This window comes from Aquarana catesbeiana, linkage group LG04 (assembly GCF_042186555.1).
Source record: "Aquarana catesbeiana isolate 2022-GZ linkage group LG04, ASM4218655v1, whole genome shotgun sequence".
Classification (NCBI taxonomy): Eukaryota; Metazoa; Chordata; class Amphibia; order Anura; family Ranidae; genus Aquarana; species Aquarana catesbeiana.
Genome location: NC_133327.1, coordinates 292,998,908 through 293,015,910, shown reverse-complemented (window position 1 = coordinate 293,015,910; position 17,003 = coordinate 292,998,908). Strand labels below are relative to the sequence as shown.

General features: G+C 39.2%; 1 protein-coding gene across 1 annotated transcript in view; it reads left to right on the top strand.

Moving 5' to 3' along the window:
• Positions 1 to 17,003, top strand: part of LOC141140001 (uncharacterized) — a 407,741-nt gene that overhangs the window by 270,484 nt on the left and 120,254 nt on the right. Inside the window, exons 13-16 of the mRNA XM_073626689.1 lie at positions 4,280 to 4,333; positions 15,558 to 15,611; positions 15,749 to 15,802; positions 16,187 to 16,240. Coding sequence (XP_073482790.1) covers positions 4,280 to 4,333; positions 15,558 to 15,611; positions 15,749 to 15,802; positions 16,187 to 16,240 — 216 coding nt within the window. The remainder of the gene's footprint in view (positions 1 to 4,279; positions 4,334 to 15,557; positions 15,612 to 15,748; positions 15,803 to 16,186; positions 16,241 to 17,003) is intronic.

The window sequence follows — 17,003 nt, the reverse complement described above, 5'->3', positions numbered from 1 at the left end:
ATTCCATTGGCAAGCAGGCGACACATTTATTCCTTTTTCAGCTTTACGTGTCTTAGCTTTGTATGTCACTTGCTTGTTCATTTCCCAACAGGTTGGGTTACTAAATGAAACTGAATGTTCATTTAACTTAACAAATAGACTAAAGCATTTGAATACAGATTTATGTCAAGAGAAATTTATATATATATATATATATATATATATATATATATATATATATATATATATATATATTCTTAACTTTGATTGGGTTTTTAATGTTAAAGTCCAATAAGCTAACAATTAGTTTACTAAGTGAACATTTTCTACTATTTTAGTAAAACAGCTCCAATATCTATCAACCTGGCAGGTGACAAAGGAAGCTCTACAGCTAAATTATGAAATTCCTATTTCACCTAAAGTTGTGCAATGTGGTAGACGTTTGTGACCAAAAAGACTATTTGATCAGGATTAAAAATCCTTTGGTAGATAAAACAATGAGCAATATTGTGTATATTTCGGTGCAAGGTATGCCGTTTAGCCTGAGGTTGCAATTAAAATCATGATACAGATATAGACAACTAGATTATGCATTGACATATCCTAGCAGATTGAAAACAACATGCATCTTCTATGCAACAATGCAACAATATTGATTTTACGCACAAGATGATTGTCTTTGTTCATGCTATAGCAGGCACATTCTGGATGAAGCAGACAGGAGACCAGAACCTTTTGTAAATAAGGATGATAATTCTATATGTCAGTAGCTTATTTAACATTTGTTTTTTTCATCACTTATAACAAGGTAAAGCTTTACAGTTGACTTACACTTAAAGTGGAAGTTAAGGCAAAAACAAAATAACTCAAATCCTGCTCTACAGCATGTCACATTCTAAGACTAATCTATCTAGCCAAGAATCACTGTACTTACCTATTCTGCAGCCACTCCAGTCCCACACTGAGCTGTCAGCAGCGGCTTCAGTTTGTGGGAGTGTGCAGGAGAAGCAGCTGACAAGGAAGCCCCATAGTAAGTCTATGGGTGACGCCACTTCCTAGGCATTTCCCAGCCGTTGTCGATTCTCTCCTGCACACAGCCACTGGAGACTGGACCGAATCGGCTGCAGAAAAGGTAAGTTAAGTACAGAGATTTTTGCTTTACAGGCTAGATAGATTAGTCTTAAAATATGAATAGGGCAATAAAATATGTGGCGCTTACTAAATAATTGAGACACTAAAAAAACTAAATAAAATATGTAAAACTCTCAACCATACCAGGAGAATACAAGACAGGGACTCCAAGTATTAATTATGTCTATGCAATTGATCTTCCACTACTCTGTGCAACCAAAGGTCACGACAAACCAGTATTGCATCAAAAAATGAATCACTTTCAAGCTGGAGTAAAGTCTCCCAATAATATTTATCAAAGAGTAATGTTTCCAATCAGTAATTGTTTCTCAATAATGGTGGATAACAGGGGAACATATTAATAAAAAAGTAACAATACACATGTGTAGCGAGAACAACACAGAAAATAAAAATATAACAGGTCAGTAATCCTCTGGAAAAATGTGTCAAGATAACCAAATCCACCCACAGTGCAACATAAATTCTAATTTAAGTATTCAAGATGCACCGCTCCAACAATGATGCATCAAAATAAATAATGAGAGAAAACAATTGCCTCAGAGGTAGGTAAGTGCAAATCAAACCAACAGTGCAGCATCCATAAGGTCTGATAATAAATAGCTATTACAAACTTTGAAAAAGTGACGTGACGGTCACGTAACGCGTCAGGGAGGAGAGAGGCGCGTCGTTCAGCTGCATTTGGCTTCCCGATCACGGCCGGGATCGGTGAGCAGTGAGCAGCTGAAGTGTTCGTTTGTTGTTAAGTTTTTATATGTAAGTGGGTAAAGGCTGTAACAAATTTGTTTTTAACTATATTACACTATGGAGTCCTTCCCTCTTTATTTTTTGAGCTGATTAAACTTGAGTCATCTGGAAGCAGAAGTCTGGAGACCCTTGGGGGATCTGTCATCAGGGAGATCGGGAAGCTGCCTGGGTCATCTTTAGTAGCTTGCTGGGCTGTTGTCGTTCAGCCGTGAGGTGAGAGGCTGGGGGAACCATCACTTTTATTTACCTTCATTCATCACTGGTCACTCCTGGAGGAACTTTTTTTGACACCATCTTTCAAATTTAATTGTCACGATGGGGATCTGATTATGTATGGGACCTTTTCGGGACTATTAATTGTATTTTTATTTTTATTCACATTATCATCTTAAACACACCTGTTTGAAGAGTTGCTTGTTAGGTTATGTTTTTTCTAATTAAGCTCTAATTGATGCTGCACTTAATGTTGTGCTTCACTTGTTACACATATTTGTAATAGCTATTTATTTTCAGACCTTATGGATGCTGCACTGTTGGTTTGATTTGCACTTACTGAGGCAATTGTTTTCTCTCATTATTTATTTTGATGCATCATTGTTGGAGCGGTGCATCTTGAATACTTAAATTAGAATTTATGTTGCACTGTGGGTGGATTTGGTTATCTTGACACATTTTTCCAGAGGATTACTGACCTGTATATTTTATTTTATATTTTATATTTTTATTTTCTGTGTTGTTCTCGCTACACATGTGTATTGTTACTTTTTTATTAATATGTTCCCCTGTTATCCACCATTATTGAGAAACAATTACTGATTGGAAACATTTCTCTTTGATAAATATTATTGGGAGACTTTACTCCAGCTTGAAAGTGATTCATTTTTTGATGCAATACTGGTTTGTTATGACCTTTGGTTGCACAATGTAGTGGAAGATCAATTGCATAGACATAATTAATACTTGGAGTCCCTGTCTTTTATTCTCCTGGTATGGTTGGGAGTTTTACATATTTTATTTAGTTTTTTTAGTGTCTCTATTATTTAGTAAGCGCCACATATTTTATTGCCCTATTTGTCTTTGATTGGTGTGCGAACACTCTTATGTTGGCAGCTACAATTTTTTAAACCTCGTTTTAGTTATCTTTTGGTTTGCACACAAGTATTTACTATTTCTTAGTCTTAAAATATGGCATAGAGTAGGATTAGAATTAGTTAGTTTTTGCCTAAACTTCCACTTTAAATGTCTATTTAAACCTATAAAAACAATCTTCCTGATGATGAAGATATGATAAAGATTTGATGATGAGTATATAGTATATATTTTTCTTGGAGAAAATGCTTCACCAGATTTATTTTAGTGCTGATTACATGACCTAAAGCAGTATTTTTAACCAAGGTGCTCTTAATTAGTTTCATGAACTGACATTGCATTATTTGTTGCCTTGGCCTAACCTTATCATGCAACACATGATGCTGATGCATGGCAGGAGGGATGCAGGGTATTCATGAGAGGACAGAGCCCACAGCCTCCAGCCCACCAGCACGACCTCCTATCCTCTGCTGGAGCTGTAAGATAGGGAACTGATGGCAAGAGGAACTCGATGATTGCAGGACTGAGGGGGGTGAGGGTTTAGTGATGGGGGGGGGGGGGCTCTGATGTGATGGGGACTCTCATGTGTTGCAGGGACTCAGATGAGAGGGGTGGGACTTCTGATGAGAAGGATTCTGTGATATGGGAGATTCTTATGTAATGGGTGGACCATGATGGGAAGAGAGGATTTTGATTTGATGAGGTGGTGGGCTGCATTTGATAGACGCTTCATTAAAAAGGTGGGGTATACATGGGCAGGAGGAAGGGGGTGGAGTCAGGGGTGGAGCCAAGGGGGGGGCCACAAAATGAGGTTTCGCCTAGGGTGTCAAAAATCCTTGCACCAGCCCTCCATCATATTTCCCTGTGATGTCATCGCTAGGCTGATGGCTGTTCCGGGTTCAACCTTCATGCCTCCTGATGACGTGCAGAGAAGCCCGTCCCCTACTCCTTTCCTCAATGAAACCCTATGCCTCCTGGGATATGTGACGTACATATCCTGTGAGGCATAGCGGGCATGTGCGTGTCATTTCCCTAAGGTGAATGACATACATTTGCAGGCGGGCAGACTAAAAATAGGTAAAGAAAAGAAAAAAGTCTTATTCCTGCAGGGGACGGAAGGAGAGGTTGAGAGGTGGGATTATCCTCAGGAAGTTGAAGGTCTGCTTTAAGTTCTCCTTTGTTTCACATTTGACTTTCTCAGTATTTCCTTTTTTTTCCATTTGACATCAATTTCCAGTTAATTTTCATTTGACCTGTTTTTTATCAATGCAAATAGTTCTAGACAGAAATAATTATTTTGTGCTATGTGTTGTAGGGTGAACGAGGATTGCCCGGTTTTCCAGGACAACATGGACAGCCAGGATCAAAGGTTAAAGCACACTCTTTTTGCTTTCTAGATACATTTTATTTTGCTTTTTGTAACATTAACATAAATGTAAGAATCAGATATCAATACATAAAAATGGCATTAATCTGTCTTAATTGGAGTTCAATAAATTAAGTGCTTCTGTCACTATAGCGTCTAAGCTAAACTAAACCCATGCTTTCAAAGAAGATGCTGTATGCTTTTCTTTCCGATGACCCTTGTCTCTGACCGCTTTGGGTATCTTTCAGGTACATGAATACCTGCTTTCCCCCCAGACATTATGGTTCCTCCTACTGGCTTGTATATCTTCTAGTAAAGTATAAACCACAGGGAGGAGCCACAATATACGACAAAGGAGTATGTATACACACACCCAGAAATCTTGGATCTTTGCAGTGCTCAAGGATCAGCAAAATAGAGAAATCTAAAGACATGGCTTGCCAGAAAGCTAAGTATAATGTTGGTCATCTTCTTTTACATTTAATTTGGACACTGCAGTGACAGGGTCCTTTTAAAATGCAAGAGCATCCATAGACAATAAAAGGTTATGTGGGATGAGTGGCCCCACAACAGACATAAGACAATTGCTCAGCTGAGTGTACTTATTTGTGCCTATGCAAAGTGGAGGTGAAAGCAAATGAAAGATTCAGCAGGTTCATCATGAGGGAAACAATAGAAATTAAGGGATTGTATTTAAACTGTCTAAGTGTTCCACCTGAGAATTGGTGGCCAATGCCAGCCTGACTTATTGACATGAGAATGACTTCCATTAGTGAAAAGTTAAAATGTTCCTTGTGACGTCTAAAAATCTGCAGAATATGCCAAAACAATATCGATCTGGCCAATAAGTTCATTAACAAATGTAAGCAAAAGGTTTTTGGAACCTTATATGCAGTATGTATAGAAATTATTTACAGAGTGTTTGTAACCAATGTTAAATTATGTTATCTAGTTACAGTGGATATAAAAAGTCTACACACCCCTGTTAAAATGTCAGGTTTCTGTGATGTAAAGAAATAAGACAAAGATAAATCATTTCAGAACTTTTTCCACCTTTAATGTGACCTATAAACTGTACAACTCAATTGAAAAACAAACTGAAATCTTTTAGGGAGGGAAAGTAAAAATAAAAAAAATAAAATAATGTGGTTGCATAAGTGTGCACACCTTCTTATAACTGGAGTTGTAGCTGTGTTCAGAATTAAGCAATCACGTCCAAGCTGATGTTAAATAGGAGTCAGTACACACCTGCCATCATTTCAAGTGCCTCTGATTAACCCCAAATATAGTTCAGCTGTTCTAGTAGGTCTTTTCTGACTTTTTCTTAGTCACATCCTACAGCAAAAGCCATGGTCCACAGAGAGCTTCCAAAGTATCGGAGGGATCTCATTGTTAAAAGGTATCAGTCAGGAGAAGGGTACAAAAGAATTTCCAAGACATTAGATATACAATGGAACACAGTGAAGACAGTGATCATCAAGTGGAGAAAATATGGCACAACAGCGACATTACAGAGAACTGGACGTCCCTCCAAAATTGATGAAAAGAAGAAAACTGGTCAGGGAAGCTGCCAAGAGGCCTACAGCAACATAAAAGGAGCTGCAGGAATATCTGGCAAGTACTGGCTGTGCGGTACATGTGACAACAATCTCCCATATTCTTCATATGTCTGGGCTATGGGGTAGAGTGGCTAGACGGAACCCTTTTCTTGAAAAGAAAAACATCCAAGTCTGGCTAAATTTTGCAAAAACACATCCGAAGTCTCCCAAAATCATGTGGGAAAATGTATTATGGTCTGATGAAACCAAGGTTGAACTTTTTTGGCTATAATTCCAAAAGATAGGTTTGGAGCAAAAACAACACTGCACATCAACAAAAGAATACCATACCCACAGTGAAGCATGGTGGTGGCAGCATCATGCGTTGGGGCTGTTTTTCTTTAGCTAGAACAGGGTCCTTAGTCAAGGTAGAGGGGATTATGACCAGTTCCAAATACCAGTCAATATTGGCACAAAACCTTCAGGCTTCTGCTAGAAAGCTGAACATGAAGGGGAACGTCACCTTTCAGCATTAGAGTGACCCAAAACATACATCCAAATCAACAAAGGCATGACTTCACCAGAAGAAGATTCAAGTTTTGGAATGGCCCAGCCAGAGCTCAGACCTGAAGCCGATTGAAAATCTGTGGGGTGATGTGAAGAGGGCTGTGCACAGGAGATGCCCTCACAATCTGACAGATTTGGAATTTTTTTGCAAAGAAGAGTGGGGAAATATTGCAAGTCAAGATGTGCCATGCTGATAGACTCATACCCAAAAAGACTGAGTGCTGTAATAAAATCAAAAGGTGCTTTAACAAAGTATTAGTGTAAGGGTGTGCACACTTATGCAACAATATTATTTTCTTTTCTTTATTTTTACTTCCCTCGACCTAAAAGATTTTAGTTTGTTGGTCAACTGAGTTGTACAGTTTATAGGTCACATAAAAGGTGCAAAAAAATCTGAAATTATTTATCTTTGTCTCATTTTTTTACATCACAGAAACCTGACATTTTAACAGGGGTACAAAGAAAAATTGAATCCGGATGGCGGGCACTCCAATGATAATATCTTTACTGGTAAAAATCCATACAGCAAACGATGAAGTAGAGTGCTAACATGTTTCACACCGTAACTACTGGTTCTTACTCATAGCTAAATCTTTAAACAAATGACAATGGTTTATGTATACTTGCCAATACATACAAAGTGGGCTTGATTGAAAAATTGATCAATTGAAAGATTGACAAATTAACAGACTCCTGTTACAAATCGCAACTTAACTCTGATTAACACTGTGATAGATCTACTGGGATAGATCTGCTGAAATCAAGGTCTTCATGGATGTCATAACAATTTCTTTTGTTGATACAATTTAGACAAAAAAAGCCCAGATTATTACTTAAACGTGTACATTTCAGGATGTTTGGAATTGCCGGTGAAGGAATATATACTTATGCCCTGTACACACGGTCGGATTTTCCAACGGAAAATGTGTGATAGGACCTTGCTGTTGGAAATTCTGACCGTGTGTGGGCTCCATCACACATTTTCCATCGGAATTTCCGACACACAAAGTTTGAGAGCAGGCTATAAAATTTTCTGACAACAAAATATATATATATATATGGGAACATGAGAGGAGGAAAAGGAAGGAAAGGAAATAAATGTGATGGAAAAAGAATACCAGCATATAATATGGTGTATATTGTGTGGATTCTATGTATATACATACATGTACATGTAATGTGCTGGGTGTTTGAGGATGATCTAACTGATGTAGTGATATAGAAAGCCACTGACACTAACAAAAGTAAGAAACAGGATCGTAACAATCAATCGCTGATGTCTTAAAGCAATTGTTTGTGTCATCTTTGGGGCTTTGTTAGAAAACTCACCCGTGTAAATACCCAAAAGGGTCCACTTGGGGGTGTTTTACTCATAATAATGAGTGACATCCCACTCAAAATTCATACCTGCCGGTATTCTAGTGTTATGGAAGAAGATCCAGTAGACCTCACGTGTACATAGAATCTTAAATTTGTCTCCTCCCCTAATTGGCAACACTATTTTTTCAACACCCGAATGACTAAACTGTAAACATCTTTCTGGTGTATGTCATTCTAGTGTCTGGCCACGTTGGTATTGTGGTCCTTTTGTAAGTCATATAGATGATCTTGAAGCCGATCATGCACTCTGTGTGTCATTCGACCTATATACTGTATATGACATAACTTACATGTGATGACATACACCAAGTATCTAGTATTGCAGTTAAAACATGTACAGTAATTCTTGACGATTTTTTAATGGCAGTAGCTTGTATCTCCCTTTAGAACATGTTTACAGCATGAGTACCCATTGGACCCACAATGGAAGATATCTTTAAATTGTAGCCAATGTTGTTGTGGTTGTTTACCCATGTATAAACTGGGTGACAGGGTTCTAACCAGAGTGGGGGCTCTGCGTGACACGGTTTTTACTCCTTTGGAAAGAATTTCAGCATAAATAGGGTCATGTGATAAAACCGGCAGATATTTTAGAACAATGTTTCATTTTTGCTGAACTCAGTGCTGAAAGGGGTGGAAAAGACAGGGCTGTGAAAAGATAAATTTGCATAAGATCTATTTATAATTCTGTTACTTGTACCATCTCTTAGTAGGTGCTCCCGTGGGGTGTTATCAGCAATATTTTATCTCATGACCCTATTTATGCTGAAATTCTTTCCAAAGGAGTAAACAACCATGACATCATTGGCTACAATTTAAAGGTACCTTCCGTTGTGGGTTCAATAGGTGCTCATGTTGTAAACATGTACTAAAGAGAGATACCATCCAAGCTACCGCCATTAAAAAATCATCAAGAATTACATCTTTTATTAACTGCAATACTAGATATCTGGCGTATGTCATCACATGTAAGTTATGTCATATACAGTATATAGGTCGAATGAGATGCAGGCTGCGTGATCAGCTTCAAGACCATTTATATGACATACAAAAGAACCACAATACCAACGTGGCCAGACACTTGAATGACATACACCAGAAAGATGTCTCCAGTTTAGTCATTCAGGGTGTTGAAAAAATAGTGTTACCAATTAGGGGAGGAGACAAATGTAAGATTCTATGTAAATGTGAGGTCTACTGGATCTTCTTCCTCAACACTAGAATACTGACAGGTATGAATTTTGAGTGGGATGTCACTCATTATTATGAGTAAAACATCCCCCAAATGGACCCTTTTGGGTATTTACATGGGTGCGTTTTCTAACAAAGCCCCAAAGATGACACAAACAATCGCTTTAAGACATCAGCGATCGATTTTCATGATTCTATTTATACTTTTGTTAGTGTTAGTGGCTTTCTATATCACTGCATGTACATATATGTATATACATAGAATCCACACAATATACACCATATTCTATGCTGGTATTCTTTTTCCATCACATTTATATCCTTTCCTTCCTTTTCCTCCTCTCATGTCTCCACATACATATATACAGGCATACCCCACTTTTAAGTACACAATGAGGTTTATTTACTAAAGCTGGAAAGTGCAAAATCAGGCTCACTTCTGCATAGAAACCAATGAGCTTCTAGGTTTTATTACCAAAGCTTAATTGAACAAGCTGGGGTTAGAAGCTTATTGATTTCTATGCAGATGTGAGCCTGATTTTGCACTTTCCAGCTTTAGTAATTAAACCCCATTGTGTACTTAAAAGTGGGGTATGCCTCTATATATATATATATATATATATATATATATATATATATATACTTTTGCTCCCTCATGTAACCAAATAATTTAACGTATTCAAGCTTAGAAGGCAAATAATAATGATAATAAAAAAATGGTAATTCTACGGGAGACTCTTTATATTCAACAATGGGTTAATTAGTGTTCCTTTTCTTGCTGGAGGAATTTTGGTGTTTTTAAAAAATGGCTTCTTAATGTATGAGATATTACATCACAGATATACACATTTATTCATACGTTTTTTGATGTTGATACCATTTCCTGCAGAGATTCCTACAAAAGTTATTTTTCCTCCAACATCAATGGATTTATGTACATATGTCAATGTATGTGATCTGTTTTTTGATGGTTTTACTTCTCATTTATGTTTTTAGATGCCTAAGTATATATTCCTTCAAAGGCAATTCCAAACGTCCTGGAATGTACACATTTAAGTAATAATCTGGGTTTTTTTGTCTAAATTGTATCAACAAAAGAAATCATTATGATATCCTTGAAGACCTTGGTTTCGGCAGATCTATCTCAGTAGATCAGGGGTAGGCAACCCCCGGCACTGGTGTCGCAAACGGTACTCGAAGCCTCTTTTGCCAGCACTCGACTCCCTCCCCATCAGCAGACCAGTGCAGGAAAGTGTCAGTGAGACACTAATGCATTCCAATTTCATAATTTCCCACGCCGCACCTGCACTGAGGGGGAGGCACTGTGCCCACACACATTGTAAACGATGGAGAACATTGTTTGGTTCTCTAACTTTGCTGTAGCTGCGATTGTCAGCTTTTGTAATGGGGAAGAGATTGGGTGCAGTTCTGCTGGGGGGGGGCAGTCCCTGTTTCCAAGAGGAAGAGGACTGTCATTGGCCACTGCTAAAGCCAGTCACAGTCCTGCTAGCCCCATCCACCATCTGGAGGAAGATGACTCGCTTGGTTGCCACTACCAATCTCAGAAAGAAGGGATTTCACTGTAATTGAGAAAACCACAATCAGGTGACAGTTTGTGGAATTACTGTTGAGCTTCTAGGAACTTTGTTGAAATTATTCCTGAACCTTTGCGTCACTTACTACTGAACCCCTGCACTCTGTGTACCTTTAAGCCACAGCCAGTATTCAGGTCAATGAAAATCACACACAACTTTTGCTGCAGTGCAGAGCGCCACACTTTTTCTCTGCAACTTATTATCCTGCACACAGGCCCACTGCTTTCAGAAAGTACCCCTGACCTGAGCACATCATTGCAAATCCATTCCAGATGCTTGTATGTGACATCACATACATCACATACAAGCACGTGGTTTGAATGCGAGAGGTGGATCAGCAGGATGAGTGTGCCAGGACAGGTAGATATGTCTCATCTCTGCTTCCTTTCACCCCTCTGCATATCAAGCATATCATAGATGAGAAGAGAGTACAGCGGTGGAGCAGATGAGCAGGAGGATACAGAGGTGGGGCAGAAGAGCAGGGGGTACAGAGGTGCGACAGATGTGCAGGAGGTACATTGATGGGGCAGATGAGAAATCCTGTTACAGTGGTGGGGCAGGTGAGCACATGGGTTCAGTGTTAGGACAGATGAGAAGGTGATTCAGTAGTGAGACAGAAGAGCATGGGGATATGTCAGTGGAGCAGATGTGCAGGGAGGTACAGTGGTGGGGCAGAAGAGAAAAGGGGTACATTGATGGGGCAGATGAGCGGCGGAGTTACAGTGGTGGGACAGAAGAGCAAGGGGGTACAGTGGTGGGGCAGATATGCAGGAGGTACAGTAGTGGGAGGGATGAGAAGGGGGTTTAGTGGTGGGACAGAAAAGCAGGGGGGTACAGTGATTGGGCAGATGGGCATGGGGTTACAGTGGTGGGACAGATGAGCAGGGGGGTTCAGTGTTGGGCCAGATGAGAAGGGGGTTACAGTGGTAGCAAAGATGAGCAGGGGGGTTCAATGTTGGGGCAGATGAGAAAGGAGGTGCATTGGTGGGTCAGATGAGCAGGGGGTTACAGTGGTTGGGCAGAAGAGCAGGGGGGTACAGAGGTGGGACAGATGTACAGGGAGTACAGTGGCAGGGCAGAGGAGAAAGGAGGTACATTTGTGGGACAAATGAGCAGGGGGAACAGAGGTGGGACAGATGTGCAGGAGGTACAGTGGTGGGGCAGATGATAAAGGGGGTTACAGTGGTGGGCAGATGAGCAGATAAGTTCAGTGTTAGGACAGATGAGAACAGGGTTCAGTGGTGAGACAGAAAAGCATGGGGGTATGGCGGTGGGGCAGATGTACAGGGAGGTACAGTGGTGGAGTAGATGAGAAAGGGGGAACATTGGTGGGGCAGATGAGCAGGGGGTTACAGTGGTGGGATAGAAGTTCAGGGGGTTACAGTGGTGGGACAGATGAGCAGGGGGTACAGAGGTGGGGCAGATGTGCAGGGTGGTACAGTGGTGGGACAGATGTGCAGGGGGTTTCAGTGGTGGGGCAGATGTGCAGGGGGTTACAGTGGTGGGGCAGATGTGCAGGGGGTTACAGTGGTGGGGCAGATGTGCAGGGGGTTGCAGTGGTGGGACAGATGAGCAAGAGGGTACAGTGGTGAAACAGATTTGCAAGGGGGACAGTGATCTGAAGTATGGAGTTGCAGGAATTGGGGATGATCTGATTCATGAGTGCAGGATGTTAATTTCTCACTACCACTCAAGTAGTTTACAGAATTTACTTTATAAAAAATAATTTTCATAATTGAGAGTGTGAAGTGGACATTCTTTTTGTTATAAAATCGGCATGCTCAATTTCTTTGAAAATATTTTTCGGCACACTGCGCTAAAAAGGTTGCCTATCTGACTCTTGTACTTCCTCACTTTGTTGGAGGAACTGCGGATGTACTGGCACATTGCATCATATAGTGTGGACATGTCCAGCATTACATACCTTTTGGTCCAAAATCTTTAGACTAATCTCAAACATCGTAGGGATACAAGTCCCTCTCTCTGCAAGCATGGCCATCTTATCCTTAAGCATAGACCACATACCAGTAGCTGCAAGAACCATTGTAACCTACATTCTACTTAGCGCCAGAGTGTTAATAATGAGACACTGGAAGGACACAAGACCACCCTCAATAAAAGAAGTAGTGGAGACAATTAATACACATGCCCCCTATGAGCTAATGTTCGCAGCAGCCCAGGGTAACTATCTTAGTGTGAGTTCCCGATGGCAACATTGGACCGATTGGTACCAACCAAGTGATAAAGGTCAAAACAAGCAATAAAATGATAATGACCATGATACATTTTGAACTAATTGAACTGTGTAACTATACTATTTCCCTTTTATTCTCCTTTATTTTCGCATTTCTTTTCAAGTTAAGTCTGTTAAGAGCATATCTATGCTTTCTCATTACTCTCCATTTTAGTTTAAGCTCAATAAAGTTATAAACATTCAGAACATCACAGTAGCATCCAGCTGATAACATACCACATTATTTACATGTAGTAATATATATATAGTATATGCTGTAAATCTCATGTGTAAAGTCTACGCTATAAATGCTATTTTATGATGTCATCTGTCAAATGTTTATTTTCATAATCAATAAAAACTAATGAAACTAAAAGGTTGCCTACCAATGCAGTAGATCTATCACAGTGTTAATCAGAGTTAAGTTGAGATTTGTAACAGGAGTCTGTTAATTTGTCAATCTTTCAATTGTTCAATTTTTCAATCAAGCCCACTTTGTATGTATTGGCATGTATATATAAACCATTGTTATTTGTTTAAAGATTTAGCTATGAGTAAGCACCAGTAGTTACGGTGTGAAACATGTTAGCGATCTATTTCATCGTTTGCTGTATGGATTTTTACCAATAAAGATATTATCGTTGGAGTGCCGTCATCCAGATTCAGTTTTTCTTTGTATGCCACTTGCATACTGAGCCAGCACCTGCACCAGACGGGGGAGGAGATTTTGTAGAGCGGGGTTTTCCTGTCTATTTTAACAGGGGTGTGTAGACTTTTTATATCCACTGTACATGTAGAAGTATTGTTATGGGTTGACCTGTATAAAATCATTATGCACTATAATATGTTGCCAGCACATATTATCCTTTAGAATGATGGTTATTTGTGTCATGAAGTAATAAGAAAGTTTAGTGGTACACAATAAAACATAACGTCACAAAGCAGCATTCTAAATGATAAGGTGTGCTGGCAACATATTACGCTGCATATGGTGCCTTCTGTGAGGTGCTTCAGCACCGATTCATAAAGGATCCATCCCTATATGGTTTGCAATTTAATCATTAAATGTACACTCCACAGTACGTGTGTAAAAAGTACAGTAACCCACATTTATGATCAGATTTCACTGAACAAAAAGATAATTTAGTAAGCTGAATATAGACAGGTCTGTGAAGGGTCCCACTATACCAGGTCATGATATAGCTAGTAATGGTTAGTCGCATTCAACTAGACTTGTTGTGTAATGTTAAAGATGTTTGGCATTTTATTAAAGCCACTTCTTCAGTTTTAATGAGTATCAAGAACATAGCACCAGCATTTTTATGCACATAGGAAACGCAGTCATTTTTAATCAGCTATTCTTAATTAGGGTTCTGTGGAATCCCAGGGTTCCTCCAGATGATGCTAGGGGTTCCTTGAGCTGTGGTTAACTGACTTGTAATTTGATCATGTTTGTATAGTTCCAGGGCCTATGCCATATGGCAGAGCCAGCGGCATGACACCAGGGATCTTCTTTGCTGTCTGTAAGGGTGGCATTCAGACCATCTGTGTTAGGGAGACATTTTTCCAACTGACCACCAATGTAAAGGGGCATTTTCCCACTGACCCAAAATTAATTGGTTTTAGCAGAGTTCCTTGAGATCTGGGAAATATTTCAAGGTCTCGACTTCTGTTGCATAAACAACTTTTTGGTGACTTCAATATGCCTGTAAACTTGCTAGCAAATCGAACTACGTCAGTGTGGTCTTTTCCCCAGCATAGTCCTCTCCATCCTTACACATCATTGCCCACTTCTCTTCTAGGAGCGTCTAAACACTCTCTATGCTTGCAAAACTCCTCCACTCAGGGTCAGGACAAGGGTTATGCAGAAGGGACCCTGTAGTATCATGTGAGTTGGGGGGCCCCGTGAGGAGATTGGGGGGGTTGTATTGGGAGGGGTTGAGTTTAGGGAAAAAGAAAGAAACGCCATCTAAGTGCAGTAAAAAAAGCAACCTTTAATATAGTAGCGGTAATTACTGCACTTATATGGCGCTTCCCTTCTTTATTTTTTCTTTTTGCCCTAAATACATTACAGAGCTGGCTTACTCAGGGGACAGCTGCAGTTGGTACCTAGTCTTTTATGGACATTCATTTGGACTTTTAGCTATATTGGACTGTATTTCCTTTATGTTGCATGTACTTTTAACTGTGTTTTTTGCGCCATCATCACCCATATTAGTATGCAATATCACTGGAGTGACAGCTCTGAGTCTGCTGTCATCATATCCAATATGATCTACAAAGTTTGTCCTATGTTAGGCCAACCATTTGTTGAGGGGCTGTTTTGTTTCCCCGACGTACAGGTCATTGCATTCCTCACTAAAGTGTATAATAATATACCAGGTAACTTTTTGTGTTTTTGTATGTACACGCTTCGGTGTCAGTGTATTGCTGCCGAGCTTGAAAGACACAGAGATTTGATATTCGTTAAAAGTCCAGGGATCAACTGAAGAAGCAGCTTGGATAAGCAGTGAAACATCAACAATATTACAGAACAAGTCAAGTTTTAATGTACAGTAACTAACCATTGCCAGTTGAATATAGTTAACTGTATTTTATATGATTTTATCTTCCTCATTAAAAAGCCCAGGTGATGTCCTAAATTGGTTACACAAGCTTTTAGCATCAATAAACTCAGGTTCTAGCTGATGTAGTACATGTTTGTTTTTTGCACATTATAATAGGGCGAGCGTGGACTGAAAGGAGACAACGGAATTGCAGGACTAGATGGAAAAAAGGTAGGTATAAATATTTGAAATGTATTTGAATGTGAAATTAAATAACAGATATAACAAAGCATGCAATTTCCTTGCTATCCCAAATATACAGCAGAGAATCAGCAAATTAAGAATTAATACCTATTTTGGATTTTAAGGGGTCAAAAGGCGAGAAGGGAATTTCTGGATCACCTGGAAAGCCCGGAAGACCTGTAAGCATATTTCTATAATATTATTATATTGTTGTTTAGAGGTGAGCAATCCAATCCACCTATTCAAGATTAGAGTGGTGTTTAGAACTTCTAATTAAAGCACCAGCCTATTATCAAAAAGCATACAAGTTGGTATAGGCATGGATAGGGACCTGCACGTTTGAGGCTCTCTAGATATGGAAATACCCGCTGATATATTTGATGTGCCATAATAGAATTTTTAGGGAGGATAGCATATTAAAAAAGTCCACAGTGAACAGAAGTGGATGTGAACTTGGCTTAAGTAATTGCTAGTAATGAAGTAATGGAGTAATTGCTGATAACTATTTCTGCCATAAAAAGTTGCAGCTTTTTTCATAATCCTGGCTTTAACTATTTTGACAGGGAGAACCGGGCGTACATGGGAAGGATGGTATACCTGGATATCCTGGTGAAAAGGTGATGAAACTTAAAAAAGAAAAAAAAAAGTTTTAGGAAAATCTTAAACTTAAACGATTGGTTCACCTTTATATAAAAAGACACTATTCAATCACACTACATCATAGTAACACCCTATGCCGATCAAATCTTAAAATCATGTCTCTCCTCAAATCTTAAAATCATGCCTCTGGTAACATACCTTTGGGCCATATTCATGATAGTAGCAAAATGGGACAGAGCCACGTAAAACAGTGGCAATTTTTCCAGCATGTTTCTTTTATCGCTAATATGGCCCACAGATATGTTATTAGGAGAGCATGGGTGTAGGATCTGATTGGCATATGGTGCTGCTCTGGTTTAGTGTGACCCTACAACTAAAATGATGAAAAGTATAACCGCTCTCATGAGTAGATCTCATTTCTGTTAGCCTGTATACTTTTGGGTTTAAAATGTCAATATCTCTATTGAGGGTCAATTGGTATTACTTTTATTGTTTAACAACTAATAATGGCAGTTTATTTTTAATATTTTTTTTTTTTATGTTTCATGCTTGTAAACCATTTAAATACCAACTATACCAAAAACTGATATATAGGTTGAATGAATGACACCAAACCAACCCACAAGGTGAAGCAAGAGGTAGCAGCGCTAAAGAACCACTAAAATAAAAATCACACACCAATAATTGAACAATGTGCAAATAGAAATAATGAAAACTAGAAAAATGGATGAATAATTGTCCGTCTTTGAAAAATATGCTGTGCCTGAATAAACAGAATGT